We start from the raw sequence: 16074 nt of genomic DNA, 5'->3' as shown, positions 1-16074 counted from the left end.
GGAGGGAGCCCGCGGGAACCGCTGGCGGCCGCGCCCCACGCTGACTCGCACACGGCCGGGGCCCGCGGGCAGCGCTGCGCTGGAGCGGGCGGCAGTGGCGGCAGCACCGGCCGGGGTGGGCTCCGGAGGGCTCCGGCTTGTAGAACACGGCGGGGGAAGGACGGGAGGCCGCCGCTCCTGCTTTCGTTTCCCCGCTCGGACGCGGCGCCGGCCCCGCCTCCGTCCCGCCCCTCGCGCGGGGCCTGCCCGGCCCGCCGGCGCGCGGCAGTGACGCACCGCCCGATCCCGCAGGCGGGCCGGGGGCAGTCCCGGGAGGTGTGCGAATGTAGCGGGATGCGATGTGAAGTGCCAGATATTTTTTTTTTTTTTTTTTTAAATATGTTGGATGGGTAAACGTGTGTCTGTCGTGTGTCGTATCCGGAGCTGGGGTTGTTCATCCTGGAGGAGGTTCAGGGGTGACCTCGTCACTCTCTACAACTACCTGAAAGGAGGTTGTAGCCAGGTGGGGTCGGCCTCTTCTCCTCGGCACCTAGAGACAGGACAAGAGGACATGGCCTCGACCTGCGCCAGGGGAGGTTTAGGTTGGGCATCAGGAGGAATTTCTTCACAGAAAGGGTGATTGGACACTGAAACGGACTGCCCAGGGAGGTGGTGGAGTCACCGCCCCTGGAGGTGTTTAAGGAAAGGCTGTTCATGGCACTCAGTGCTATGGTCTGCTTGGCAGGGTGGTGTTAGGTCAAAGGTTGGACTCGATGATCTCAGAGGTCTTTTCCAACCACAGTGATTATGTGATTCTGTAAGCTGCCTTGTACTTTGCATTAAGCTGTAAACCTGGGGACATACAGCTCAGCACACAGGCCTGAATGCTTAGTCTCAAAAACAAAAGCAAACATGGTAACACCAAAGGATAGGAGGATCCTACTTGAGAAGTGTAGTTCAAGATTATCTAGTTGCTGTTTGTGTTGCTGTTTGTTGTGTTTGATTAGGTCAAGTTATGGCAAAAGGGACCAGGAGGAGGGAAGGACAAGGAGGAAATAAAACATTGACTAGTCAGAATACACCTTTGGAAAAGAAAACCCAGACTTTACCTGGGGGGAGAGGGGCACAGCTGGAGTATTAATTTGCCTGTTACATGTCCTGCAAAGTTAAATGACAGTTGTTGCTAAGGCTCTGCAACAATCTGTAGCAGGATGCTCTGCCTGGAACGGGGAAAACAACAATGCCCTATTTGCAAAGCTGTCAGTGGTAAATGAAGAAGGGGTCATCATGCTGCTTTTGGTGAATCCAGTCTGACTTCTTAACACCAGTTAAACATCCTGATAGCGAGATGAAGATGTGATAAACCTGGTGAAGTATCCAGATAAAGGAATAAACAAGTGATACTACTGATAACATACCTAAAGCTGCTGAGCTGACACAGCTGGCCTGGAGACATATGACTGACAGTCAGTCACTTTATACTATAAAAGCCCAGTCCCAAATTTAACGGGCAGGGTCTTCTGACATACCCCTTCTTGGAGTGTATGTGTGGAGATTCCTGCCTTGTGGGGAGACACCCTTCAAGGTTACTCCTTGAGGCTGAGGAAAAGAGATTTGGTCATTGGTATGGGTTGAGTAACATCAATCTCTACTTAATAATTGGGTTTTGCTAGCTTTAATACAATTGCTTTAATATAATTGCTCCAATACTGCTTCATAGTGCACTACAATAGTTGTTATAGCTCCTATAATGTGTAGTAAATAATTCCAATTAAGATATTTTTGTCTGATTATTGTCATAATAAATGATATATATATATATATATATATATAAATATTTCTGGTTTGCCATCCCACGGGACACAGTTGTATAAAGGTTCAATTACACCTATATAATCCTTTACACTTAAACCGTTGACAAAGCCTGGGGCTAAGGCTGGATCCAGCCAGGCTGCTCTCAGAGGAGTTTATAAAGCAAGGGTGCCCTTTCTGCACCTCGTTACTCAACGGGAGGCCTTCTTAATAAACTTTTGTCTGAAGCTCCCATTCTGCCTGTGACAGGCTCACCAAATACTAAGATGGTAGATTTTTCTTGCACATGTGATTGTCAGATTCATCTTGGTCTCTGTAAGTCTCCATGAGTTAAACATTCCCCTGTGATGTGATGATCCCCTTCCATAATCCATTAGCACTCCTTCCCAACTATTTCTCTGATGCTGATAGACAATGTATTCCTCTGAAATTGTTTGATTAACACACTGCTTGACAGCTGTCTTCCAGTGGAAAGCAGCAAGTCTTGAACCTGCATCAAGACTGCTGTGCACCAGCTGTGACTAGCTCAGCTGTAACCTGAATTCTGGAAGCACTTGATGCCATCCCAAGACAGGAATGTTATGATCAGGATATAACGTCTCCAAGGGGACACTTAGATGTACAACCAAGTAGAAGAAAGGATCCAGAACTTAGACCAAAGGAGAGCACACTGCTAGAAACACAGGTCTGGTTTTGTCAGTGAAAAGCTTTTGCAAGTGAACAGTATTATTACTTCACCTCTCTCTGTGGACCTTTATACATTATGCACCAATAAGAGTGGAAATGGTTTGGTATACCACTTACATTCTTCATGTTCTAGTGAAAAGAGGACACACTCAGAAATTGCACCAAAGATTACCATTCTGTTACCCGGGCAAGTGTTCTCCTTCTCTGCAACACCAATATAATAAAATATATATATATTTCACAAAATGAAATGAGCAAAAAAAACATGGAAGAGATACACAGTAGAAGAATTTGCAGTCCTAGGTAACCAGAGTATTTTCCTTCTACTCCTCTTCATTGAGAATGCCTGTTTTACATCAGCCTATTTCATGAGCATTTTGAGGAACATTCTTTTGCACATCCTAGAAAGCACATATTCACAAAAGAAACTTTCAAAAGCACATACAGCAAGTGAATATTAAAAGAGAAAGAAGAATGTGCAAGACATAATGTCTCCTTCACAAAAGAAATCTTACACTAAAATTTTAAGCAAGTTGCCTGGCCCTCAGATCAGCCCCCCCCCCGTTTAAGTCCTACCAATCAAATGTCAGAATGCACTAACTTCCTAAGGACAGCATCACCTTTTTAATGGGATCTTTCTTCCTGTGGAAGAAGGTAAGAGGTATGATTTGTACCTACTAAATCAGCATTAGGCTAGTCACAGTCTTTTATCAGTGCCTCAATACAAGAGTCTTTCAAGTAACTTTACATACCCACACTGCTTACAGCAGTCAAAACATGAAGCAAAGTCATTAAATGAGATGGCCTCTCTTTTCTCAAAAAAACCCCATAAAAATCTAAAGATGACTAGGAGAAAGACATTCATCTCAGTGGCTGCACAAAGGAAGACTAATGCAGAAATGGATTTATATTTTCGTTCTTAAACAAAATAAACATAGAAACAAAAGAGCACATACAAATAGCCGAAGACATACTACAGATGAGAAGGGCTTCCCCATCTTCTATGAGTCCTTTCCACGTAACAGCTAAGTCAAAAGCATAAGCCACTGGAAAATGGAACTTGATAGACAAATACATGATAGGATGAGGCAAGACTTGCTCAGTCTCTTAGGGACGAGTGATTTTCTGTGAGAGTAGTATAACCCACAGCTCAACAGTGATGTTTTGTAAACAATAAAATGAAGTGCTTCATTCTGTGGCTTGTGGTTGCCTACAGATCCTGCTTTCCTACCCTGCCAACAGGACATTTCAATAATTTGGAGAGCAGCACTTCTGAAGAGACAGAGGTTCCTCTCCGCTGCTGACTAAATGTTTCTGAAGTCACTGCTAATAATTTCTGGATTTGCTGCTTCCCAATTCTAAAACCCTTTATGCAAAAGCCTGAAGAGGGAGCAATCCAAAGACACTACATGAAAAGAGCACTAGCTAAGGAATTCTGGAAGATATAATCTCCTTCATCCCTACCTAATGGAAAATTATTTACATAAAAAGAGAGCTGATGACCAGTAGCTCAGCTCACAATGCACTTACGGCTGATAGGGTCCATAACCCACCCTTTATTACCTTTACTGCCCGAGGCCTGGGATGACTCTAGCTGCCATATGAAATTCAAGGGGAAAACCCACCCTGACACTTTTTCCTGACATACGAATTTCCTGCCTGCTGGTGGGGATGGCCAAGTTCTCAAATACCTCGGGCCATTCCCTCTGCTGCCTGAAATAAGGGAAGCTGATGTACACATTTAAACATGTCATTCACTGAGGAAAAGGGCAATGATGCAATACAAACTATTACATTACACCAAGCGGGTCACAAGCTATCATGGAAGCTTAGGGTTTGTAGGTCAACTAGCTAGCATAACAGCAGTTTGTTCTCTCCGACCCCAATTCTGTTTTAGAGATCAAGGTTCTGTATATTCATTGAAAAAACAAGGTACTTCTTCAAAATGCTGCTAGTTCTGAGCTTCAGCTTCTTCATAGAGTCTCTGCTTCCAGGTGTCCAGTCCGCTCCTCCAGCAGCACTCAACCAAACACCATTAGGTTGGTTCTGGGCAGCACACAGGCAAACAAGTCCGCAGTAACAGTGTTCAGATAATGTAATAGCTTTCATTATAGTAAGAATCCTCCTCAGACTCCTCACTGTCACAACTGCTTATCGACAAGATGGAGTAGGTGGAGGAAGTGACATTGTTGTCATTGTCTGTGGCTGGTTTCACCATCACATTCTGTTTCTCTGCATTCAAAACACACAGATACAAAAGTTAGCTGTGACTGCAGTACCCACAAGTGTTAATTACCTGTTGTCTGAAACTATATTATAGCCTCTCACTGAAGATTGATATATGTCTTTCAAGCTGCAGGGCATTGGCCTTTTTCTTTTCAGTTTTCAGTATTAAAAGAACAAAGGGTTGGGAGTTTTTCGTTTATTTGTTTTCTTAAGTGTTCTCTCTGTCTTTTCCTGTTAAGATAACAGAGATGAGGAGGAGATATTCTCCATCCCTTCACAGGCACACAACTGGCAATGGAAATGGCCAACTATTACAGTGCCTTGGCTAACTATTACAGGTAAGAAAGAAGAAGGAACAAAACATGGTAAGAAGCTCTCACACAAATAATAGTTGCTCAGGACACTTACAGGCCCATCAAAACCTTCATACATTTAAGACTGCAAGCTGTCCTTCTGGTGCCCATTCTACTAAGGCTCTTGGAAAAGTTTCTTGGAAGCTCTGACAGCTTCTCAAGTGCCACTTTCATCATTATTCTTCTTTCAGTGGGTTTACTTCTTAGGAATTAATTTCAAATAGACACATGGTTATCCTCATGTCAATCAAAATGTTTCCATCACTGAATAAAAAGATGGCAGAGAAACCATTTAACCTTCCTCCTCAAGTGTGTCACGGTTAAGTTAAATGATTTCCTTACAGATAGTCATTTATGAAGGTAGACTATGAGCTTATTTCCTTTTTTTTCAACCAAGGATGAAGACCATTGGTTTAGCATGCAGAGGGCTCCAATGAAGGCACCACTGCAGCCAGTCCTCATTAGCTACCTGATGAGACACTTCAGGAGCTATGGCATACTCTGCCTACATGCACATATGTCAGTTCTGCAGAGGTGAAAGCAATTCATGAAGCTGAGCCAGGCACTCTCTGAGCAGTGCAGCATTTCCTGAGGGAATCAGGCTGAGATGGTTACATAGGTTCTAATTTCAGGCTTGAACTAGCACTGCTTAGTGATGTCATTCTATGTCACCAAGGAGCATCTGAAACATTTCAAAAGCACCTTTCTTTCATTAGGTAAAAGGCTTGACACACTGCGAAATGAAGGATCATGCACTGACCTCTATGAAGCGAAAAGAAGACAATTACTTAAGGGAACAGAGCAATAAAAATTTGTTAAACAGCAGCAGGAAAAGATGTCTACATTTTAGCACCTAGATACCAGTGTCAAGTGCTCTAGAAACAAACCTGGAAGAAGGAAGCAAGAGTAGGAATAGCCCACACCAGAGTTTTTCTTAAAGCTATCTACACCATGCACTGTCTTTTAGCTACAACTAGGCAAGATGTTATGTCTTTAGACCACAGTGACTTTAATTCCACAAAAATAAACATGGCAGAGCAACTGCCAGTTCAGCCATACACTTACATGATATACCAATGTCCCTTTCAGAGATTTCCTATATAAATCTAGCACATGGAAGAGAATTCAGAGCTTCTTATCTGGCACTGCCCTGTTGAGTTTTTGAAATTGTGTACTCAACAGTTTAATTAAAAGTGCCTGGCAATTATTCAAGGACCATTCTATATAGTTTTGTTTTTATTTAGTGATCTCTTTGAAACAGCGTAACCTTTAGCATGATTAAATTAAGATACCCTGCTAGACTGTGCAATTCATACTTAAGTCTTTTTCCAAACTTTTTATTAATTTTATTTTACTGTGCAGTAAAGCTAGTTACTCAAGAGATCTCAGAATTACTTTTCTAGTGTTTCTGCTGCAGTACCCGAGCATCTTCTTGGTATATAGGTGCCAAAGAAAGTTGTACAAAATAGATGGAATAAAAGATTGTACTGATCATGCCACATCCACCCACCTCTCACCTTTCCGCTTTCTGATAAGGGTCAGGCGATGCTCTTTCATTTCCACATCCAGTTTTTCTACCATCCTGTCAATGCAGTTATCCAGCACAAGAGAGCGTGTCTTTGATTTGATCTCCTGCCTGCAGATGGGGCACTCCACTTTACGTTTCGTCCACTCATCGATACAGTAGGAGCAGAAGCTGTGCGCACAGTTCAGAGTGACAGCCTGTGGAATTCAATCAAATGACACTGGTCACAGCATGCCCATACAAGCATTGTAAAGAAAAAACATACTGAAGACAGAGAAACATTAGATGAACACTTCCTATAAGGAAAGAGAGGGGAGAGCCTAAAGCCCCTTTTCTCTAGCTTTAAAGGGGTTACACACACAAACTCTCCCATGCCAGAGGGCAGGCCAGTTTTACAAGCAAGTTAATGGAGTCACTGTAAGTCACAGCAAGGCAGAAACAAACAAAATGAATTAATTCTAAGTTTCCCTAATTTGAAAAGGATAAATTATGAAAAAGCTCAGATACTGCAGAATAGTATTTTAAATTACTGAGAAACTAGAAATTAAAATTTGAGCTAGCTCTTAATCTGTTATAGCAAGACTAAAACATCAGTTTTCCCCATAGTAGAAATTAATGTAATGCAACTGAAGGTCTAGCAAAACATGAACAAAACTAACAATCTCCATGTCAGAACATATCCTGTCAAATCTAGAATCAAATGAAAACAGACCAATTTCTCAAAGAAAGTGTTTATCTGAACAATATAAACGGTTCAGGATTTGATTGATCTAACCTCTCCATATATCTAAACCTGAAACAGTCCAAATCCAGCCAACTTAAAGCAAGGTCCACTACAAAATGATTCCTCCCCAATAAGGCCGTCGGCAGCAACTCAGAGTTCAAAAATCTGCACAAGTGCTCCAAGCTTATATGCATTTTAGGATTAAGCATGTCTATGCAGGTGGAGACATTAAAGTTGAATTTTCTGTCCAGAAGAGTCAGGGCAAACAGAATGGATTTCTGGATCAACCCTTTCCCATAACAACGCACTGCAGGTCTGTTGGGACTGTTAAACTAGTGAAATAAAGAAACAGGCTTAACTATTGCATTAACAGAACTAGGAAAAGCTACTCAAGTCTCTACTGGCAAACCCATACGGGTTTAAACATACCTCAATAAAGTGCTCAGAACAGATTGTGCATTGCAACTCATTCTCCAACACATCATTCATCTGATTCAGCACCTCTTCTTTTTGGGCTCTCACCTTTTCCTTCTCCTCCTAGTGGAATAGTACATACAGTCATGTGTCAACAAAGAACAAGATTTTACTCAATATAATATTGGCAGGAAGCACGTGTGCAGGAGAAGGTAGTACAAATAGAAAATCATACTGCAAGTCTCCACATGTCAAGTCTGTGCCTATTATAATACCCAGCTATGTAACCTCCCTCCTCTTTGTAGTCACAGCAGTATTGAGAATATTCCCATGCAGTGCAGAGAACTTAGATGGAAGAACAGCAGCCGCTACCAAAATTCCCTTCAGCCCTAAGAAACTACCAGCTGGATCACTTTTTCAGAATCTTTTCCAACCCATTCCTGGCATGAGTTTAGCTTAAGTCAACAGTTCTTTTGATGTCTGATATAAAAAGCATAACACCCAACAGACAAAACACCTCAAATGTTAAAAAAATGAAGCGTAAAAGTTTAAAACATTTACTTGCATTTAACAGCCCAATAATCTTTTTTTGGTTGTTTGGTGTTAAATTAGGCTGATTAGGCTAGGTACCTGCTTTATCTTCTAAAAATAACAGAGAAATTCTTCCAGTTGAAGCTATAGTTGAAACAGCAGCAGAGGTCCAAAGATAACATAAAAAAAAAAAACCAAAGCAAACTGCCAGAGGTAGATATTATGATAATTTCCAAGAGTAAGACACAGAAAGAATCTCCTTAATTATTTCCCACTCACCACCTTGTGTCATGAGCAGGAAGAAATACGGCTTATCTCATTCATTATTCAAATTCCATGTTGCTTTAGTCTTACACTCCTTTATACAACTGCTGTCACACTACAGTTTTACTTATATGCACTTTAACTGAAAATGAAACACCTCACTTTTCAAACATTTCTGGGTGTTTTTCTGTTGGTGTTGGTCTGGTTTTTTGTTTTTAAGGAAAGAGTAGAATAGGCCCATTTCTCCTGCACAATGCGCAGTTCAGCTGCTCTTGGCTTTCTTTATGACTGAGAAAGATCTAGTAACAACTGTTCAACAGTAGTTTATGAACAGGGCAAGGTGCATCCTCCCCCAGTCCTGGGAACCAGAGTCAGCTGCCACCTCAAAACACAGAAATTTCTGCACTATGGGAGGCCAGGCAGAACTAAGACAAATGTAAAATAAACTATTTTCTCTACTGCAGCATATCGTTTTTCACTTATGAATAAAACTGAGAATTCACTTATTCCTTACCTTTGTTTCTTCCAGTTCTTTATTCTTGGCTCGAATTATCTCCTCAAAGTCTTTTTTGCTACGGCTCAGCTCTTCCATCAAAGCATGATGCTGTAACAATACCATCCCAGAAGTTCTGAGTGGCCTTATAAACTATCCTATTAAATATACATGGTCATAGTCATAAGTTTCAGCATACTCATTTCTCCTCATCTCCTCCTAAAAGAGCAATATTGTCATTGCCAAACTCATATGTACATATGAGTTGAGCAGTTTATCCTTAGCTTAAAACTGGAATGTACTGACAGTTATTTATGACCTTCCCAGTGTCACTGCACTTTGCATTCCCTCTCCCAGCTACTCTTTCATTTCAGTTAGGTTTTACAGTCTGTTAGACACCAGATCAGCGATTATTGGGTCCGAACCACCTTGTGGCGAGTGTGTGTGTCTGTGGAGGGGGAAGGGATGGGTCAAACTTCACAGAGGTGAGGTGGATCTGTATCCCTCATGGCAGGCTCCTGGACCCCACATGGGAAAGCCCCAGAGTAGCTGTCAGCCACAAACAGTCTGGGAAAACTATAACACACCACACCTCTTGGAGCCCCTAAACCAGGCTCAGACTGGCAGGGACAGTGAGAACACTGCCCTTCACTCGAGGCTGGAGCCCCAGAGTGGCTGGTGAGTCAGAGACGCTGCCTGGAGGGGTTGGCCATAGGGACCAGAGTAGATAAACCATGTGTTTGCCTCGTGTCATGGCCCTGCTACTTGGACGTGTGAGAGCTGGTCTTTCACAAGGTTCCAGTGGTAGCTATATAATGTCTCTCCTTCTTCCTCCTTTTCTCCTTTTTGCTCTCTCTGCTTCTCTTTCTTTGCTCCTTTCTTGATGTTTTGAGTGGCTTTGAGCTGGAGGGATTGGATCTTAAGTGTTGTGGATTAACAGTATATGCTGAGTCAGTACTGTGGTGGAACATTTTTGTGTAACTTGTGTGGTGTGCTTTTGAACTTCGGCCAAGTTCCCTTATTTGCTCCCCTAAATTAATAAAGAAATCCCTTGGGAACAAGACCATGACTTATTCTCTTCATGCTATCTCAAAGTATTAAAGAACAGTGTATCTATATATTAAACTCCTAGCTAAGCCCAGGAGCCGGCAGCTCCTGGAGCTGGAGTCTTACACAGTCAGCTAAGGCAAAGTTCTCATCTTCTACTAAGAGGCCACAGCAGCAAGAAAGATTTAAACATTCAAGTCAAAAAGTTAGACCAAACCTAGACTCATAACCACTTGCCTCTTGCAGGACCTGGGCCAGCTGCTCCTTCAGATTCTCTTCCCCATGTTGCCACTTTTCTCCCTGGGTGGGGTAAGAAGTGAGACAAAAAAAAAAAAAGACTTGAAGAAAGCAAGAAACAGAAAATTACTATTCTGCATCCTCGCTTTAGAGGATATGCTTAAAGAAAGAACACTGGTTTTCAAAAAACCCTGAGATGTCCCACTCTAGTGTACCACTGAAATTAGAGTTATCATTTACTGTGAAGAATTAAAATGGATATAACATTTGCAGTTACATTTTTGGAACACCTCCACAGTATTCTAGCTCTTGAAGGCACCAGCATGTTCGTAGAAGCAAAGAGGTCAGCAACAGCTTAAAAGCTGCAACTCTATCTTTGAGCACATCCAAAGAGGTCAGACATACCTAAAGCTGAACTTCACACTGTGCCTGAGGACAGAACTCCAGACTTTCTGTACTTCTGATACTGGTATCTTGCCTTTAGCAGTAGACTTTAGAGGAAGTAACTGATAAATTATTAAACTCGCTCCAAGATGAATCTTTACTTTTTTTAAACTATTTTCGAGAAGTTTCAAGTTTGAGCAGTTTCAGTTTGTTACCTAAAAAGCTATTTATCAACATACATGTACTGCTTGAAGATACGGATTGCAAGAAAGGTTTCTTTGAAAGCAGGAAAATAAAAAATCTCCATCCCTCCAAGGATTAAGGTATGCAATAAGTCATTACTTGGAAAGAGAGTGGATTTGCCATGTAAACTGGACATTATTTCAGCCATATACCAAGAGAAATTCACACTCAAAGTAAATACTTTTCAACTTGTCCTCTCTGTAACCACAGGAGATCAGGCAGAGACTTTTCAGTTTTTATTAAAAAGCAAGCTTCTTTACCAACTGAAATGCTTTACTTTCCACCTTTTTCCTAATTCCCCATACAGCCAAATCTCTTCCATCTCTGCACTTTCTTTTGGTACAACTTAAGTACGTCCATGAAAATTTAACAGGGGTAATTCACACAAACACTATTTGCGTTACTCTATAGTTTCAGAGCTATTTTGGATTCCACAAAAATGAAGACAGGCAAAAATGATTACCACCATTATACCTCTAGCTTCTGCTGCTCTTTACAAAATGTCCTCTCCAGCTCTTCCACCTGCTGCTGCTGATGCTCTTGTTCCATGCATAGCTGGTTCTGCAACTCCTGCAACTCCTGCTCCATTACCAGGATCTCCTTCTGAGCACACTTTCTACGCCTCTGCTTCACATTCAGAACTGCTGTCTGCTTCTCCTGCACTTTGACCTTTAATTTCATTACATCTACTAGAGTTTTCCTCAGCATTTTCAAGCCAGTCCACGACTCTGTAAGACCAGAGCCTTTCTGGTCCTTATGGGGGACAGACACAGCTTTCTTGGAGTGAACAGGGCTAGTATGCACTGGACCGCTATCCCCCTCACTTGGTCCAGGAGCAGGCAGCTTGATATCCATCTTCTCTGTTAACTGTTTGGCCTCTTCTACCCGTTCCCATGATTTATCCAAAGGTTCGTTGTCACAGGACACTCTGTCTCTTTTGCATCTGGAGTTCGAAGGGCCTTCTGATCCAGATGTCTCTAATTCCTCCAAACTAAATTTACGTTTAGTTCTTGAACTCTTAGCTTTCCCCAGGTCACTTCTTTGTGCTAAAAAGGGCCTAATTTTCTCCCATTCCTCTTTAATTACTTCATACTCATATTCAGCAGTCTCTCTGTTTTCCAAAGGCACTCCCAACTGGATACGGTCTCCTTCAGCAATAGGATAGACTTTTGATGGATCCAGGCGCTGTTTGTTAAGCCAGACTCCATTTAGACTCTGCCAACAAACACAGAATCAGCAAAATTTAATATGTAGTTACAAACTCCTCTCCAGGTTATTTCTGGCAACTGTAAACATATCCAACCTCTTCAGTGCTGCAATAAGAATAAGGCACCTCTTTAAATAAACCTTGCAATATCCAAGTTATTGGCTGGGTGTTCTGTTTATTATTTGCTACATTGCATGATTTACTGTGCATTATTCTTGCAATACAGATTTTGTGTACAAGCACTAAGAACAACATTTTAACATGCACGCTAGTGCAAAACTAAAAAAGGAAGTCTGAAGGGAAAAACTAGCACAAAAGCTTGTTGAACATTTTTCTTCTACCAGTGCTGTTTTAAAGCAAATTACTGATTTTACAGTTTTCAGTCCGAATGAGAATGTGGCAAGATCACAATTCAAAAAACAGATCACTGAAGTCAAAGAGAGCCCTGAGTGATGACTCTCAACATTTTATTCTAATTAGCTGAGAAGGACTTCCAGGAGAAACTTGTTTGAACATGAAGCATGTCTTTTCTAACAACAGATTCTTATTGCAGTTGATAATAATTAAAGCACCTGTGTCACTACAATAAGGAGTTCCAGCTTATTCTTTCATTCGCACTACAAGAACACTATCCTTTTGAAAGGATAAAATCCTACGCCAAAATTCATAGGATTTTTTTAATAGAAAGCAACACAAAACAGGTTCACAGACTGCAAAGCGCCCTTGGCAAGGCCACAATGGTCTGAAAAATGCTAAACCAAAAGGTGAATACATACAGAAAGTAATACCATTTGCATCCAAATTGCAGCAGACTGAATCTTCCTGAAGGGAGTGCACAACAGGCAAGACACATTCCCCTGAACCTTCTATCACACTTACATTACACTATATCATGGCCCATACATTGCTTGATCCCAACAAGGCATTCTTTTCAATCAATCTCAAGAGTACAAGGTCTTCAGTAAGTCTCTGTACCTTGTTATCCTTGACAGTCCACTGCCCTTCTGCATTCTGCTGGAAAATACAGTGCTTACGAGAGATCATCAGGGGACAGGTTTTTGACACCAGCTGGTACGTGATATCCAATCCTCGGCCTATAGTTACCTAAAAATAAAGTAGTTTAGTAACTGCAATCATTAACATGGTAAATTCAGTTTATGTCATTTAAATTTAAGTACAGCAAAACTCTAGCATCTTATAGGTATTTCCAAAGAGCCTGGCATAATATGATGGGGGGTTTTTTGCATTTAAATTCAAGAGTACATAGAAAATGGAAACCTACAAATTTTGAAGTATTATCTTTCTCTCCCACTGAGGAAAATTTGATTTCTCTGAGGCACATTACAGCCTCATGGACCTCACGGTTTCATGGACATCTTCCTTCAGCAGCAAAGCTGCTCAAAGCCACTCTCAATCCATCCGTGTTCCACTTTAGTCATTACCTAACTAAACGCCATTTCTCCAAACCAGCACTATTGTTTGTGGGTCTGAATATTATTTCTTACCCTCTTCTTTTGGTGGCTGCATCTGTTCAACTGTCTGTGAACAAGAAAGCTGCAGGAAAAATAGCCCAGAAAACTGCCACAGAAAAGTGCACACACAACACTGCCCTAAACGCACGATACTTTTGTAAATCACACCATCAATCTTATGGCTCAGAATCTAAGCTACATGCAGCTCATAACCAGTAGTGAAAGTGATCTAAATAATCTAATTACACTCTAATAGTATCTTCTGGAAGAAGGGACACAATTTAATTGTACCATTTCACAGTATCTTATTAAATCCCATCTAACTGCAGATTGCCATTTAAAGCACGTCTCCGCTCTACCTCCCTCCACTGCCCCTTCTGCACACTTTTCTTATTCATCTGTGCATTGCACATTACCTGAGCAGGTCTCACTTTGAGTTTAAAGCCAGAACTTAGACTCCAATGTCATAACTAAATGCAAGGAAGCAAACTAAAATGACAAAAGCAAACTTTACCGCATTGTTCCCGTCTTCTTAAATATTTCATATACGTTAAGGTTCTGTCAATATGGATTGCATCTTTAAGAGATACAGAAACTCAGGTGGATAAAGAGTCCCCACTTCATGTGGACTCAAACATAAAATCAGCTTTGCACTTGTCCCTGCAGCAGCAAGAGAAGTGCCTAAGCCACCTGAATGATTCTTATGGCCCAGGCACACCCATCTGCAAGGCCTCACATACGAATATGAGCGAGACCAAGTATGGCTGGCCACAAAACTTCCCCTTGATCAAGTTAATTTAGCAAACAGGGGTCCAAGACGTGTTACCACTTGCCTGCCGGAGTTCAGTGCTGCCCACAGCAGTACCAGCACACCACAGCACATCCCCATGCCTTGGGCATGCCCTTTGGCACTGAAGCGGTCACAGCACCAAGCCTGACAAGAGTTCAAGAAGCATCTGGACAATGCTCTCAGGCATATGGTGTGATTTTTGGGGCTGTCCTGTGCAGGGCCAGGAGCTGGACTCAATGATTCTCGTGGGTCCCTTCCAACTCACAATATTCTAATATTGTGATTTGAATCCCAGTAAAACTGGTTTGTGCTCTGTGGCCTGGCACACCTGTAGGACCAGGACGCTGTCAGCCCTCTTGCTGCCTGTGAGAAGTGCCATGCAGACAACTGGAGCAATAACATCCCGAATGGCATTCTCTGCACAATTAGTGGAGCTCTGGCTGCAAGTTCTGCAGATGTATGAGCTCCAGTCCTTCACTAAGCATACTTGCACACCTCAGGGCTTCAAATCCATGATGGGAGAGTAAGAAAACTATATTTGCTTAAAGACTTAACTAGTACTGAAAAGTGAGTTTGAAGGGGCACCTTCTGCAGTGCGTAAACACAAAGAAGTTGGCCACAGCATCATCCACACCACCTAAATACTCACCTGGTTTTGACCACCAGAACAGCAACTCCTCCTACACTGCCTCAACCTCACCACACATCTTTGCCTACTAAGTTTAAGGGAAAGAATACAAGGGCCCATTTGGCCTTTTCAATTAAAATCACGATTGCTAAAAAAAGGTTATTCCTGCACCGCACCAAAACACAATCAAAACATATTTAAAACGTGACCTCGTTTACACCTGAACACCTTAAACCACACAAGTGCAGTGCCTTATTTAACCTCGCCAAAGCACCGGCTTGTTAATTAGGCTATGGGCTCCCTCCCCCATCCGCACTTAGGTTACTGTCACACAAACAACCCCTATCTAAATACGACATAAGACTTTTAAAGATAATAACAACCTAAGACTCGACTGCAGCGCCCGGACCCGCCCTGCGCTCCCTCCGCGTCACCGGGGCTGCAACGCGCCCGCCCGGGCCGCCCCGCGGGGAGGCCGGGGCAGCGCTGGGGCGCACGGGGGGCCCCTCCGAACGGCCACGAGCGGCGGCTGCTCGTTAAACGGGGCTTTCTCCTCCTGGGAAGCGCCATAAGGAACAACGAAGCTCCCGAAACAAAGCGCTCCGAGGGCCGCTCGCCCGCTGCCCAGGGCGGAGCCGGCCGCGGCAGAGCTCAGCCTAAGCGGGACCGGCACTGGCTGCCGGCACTGGGGGCCGGCTCCGAGGGCCGCGCCCCGGCCACCCACCCGCCCCCTCCGAGCGGCCCGCGGGGAGCCCAGCCCAGCCCAGCCCGGCCCGGCTCACCTGCGTGCCGGCCTCCAGCAGGAGCCAGTCGCAGCTGGCCCCGACTCGGCGGAGGCACCAGACCAGGCGCGGCACCCCGCGCACGGCCATGGCTGCCCCCAGAGGGATGGCGGCGGCGGCAGTGACGCGGCGGCCTCGCGCGGGGCGGAACACGAGGCACCGCCCCGCTGCCCGGCCCCGCGCGTGCGCCGCAGGAGCCCTCCGGGCCGCTGGCGCTATCCCATTATCCCGCGGTGCTTCCCCGCAGTCCCGCCGCGCTCTTCCGTGTCCCGCCCC

At 43.5% G+C, this 16074-nt stretch overlaps 1 protein-coding gene across 4 annotated transcripts; it reads right to left on the bottom strand.

Annotated features, from left to right (window-relative positions):
• Positions 1 to 2634: 2634 nt before the first annotated feature.
• RNF8 (ring finger protein 8) lies at positions 2635 to 15925 on the bottom strand. Of its 4 annotated transcripts, none has more exons than XM_017806742.1 (8): positions 15799 to 15925; positions 13102 to 13230; positions 11394 to 12134; positions 10293 to 10355; positions 9030 to 9119; positions 7736 to 7843; positions 6568 to 6779; positions 2635 to 4710 (listed from the first exon to the last, which is right to left on the bottom strand). In XM_017806742.1, the coding sequence occupies exons 1-8, from the start codon at positions 15886 to 15888 to the stop codon at positions 4671 to 4673; spliced, it is 1473 nt and encodes a 490-aa protein (XP_017662231.1). In that variant the 5' UTR covers positions 15889 to 15925; the 3' UTR covers positions 2635 to 4670. The 4 variants fall into 4 exon arrangements, with proteins under 4 accessions (XP_017662231.1, XP_017662230.1, XP_017662233.1 ...); XM_017806741.1 differs by having other exon boundaries at positions 6575 to 6779; XM_017806744.1 differs by having other exon boundaries at positions 6575 to 6779; positions 13102 to 13220; positions 15799 to 15905.
• Between the last annotated feature and the right edge of the window lie 149 nt (positions 15926 to 16074).

Source organism: Lepidothrix coronata, unplaced genomic scaffold (assembly GCF_001604755.1).
Source record: "Lepidothrix coronata isolate B3197 unplaced genomic scaffold, Lepidothrix_coronata-1.0 Scaffold16, whole genome shotgun sequence".
Taxonomy (NCBI): Eukaryota; Metazoa; Chordata; class Aves; order Passeriformes; family Pipridae; genus Lepidothrix; species Lepidothrix coronata.
Note: the sequence above shows the minus strand (reverse complement) of the source record. Positions and strands in the feature narration are given on the sequence as shown.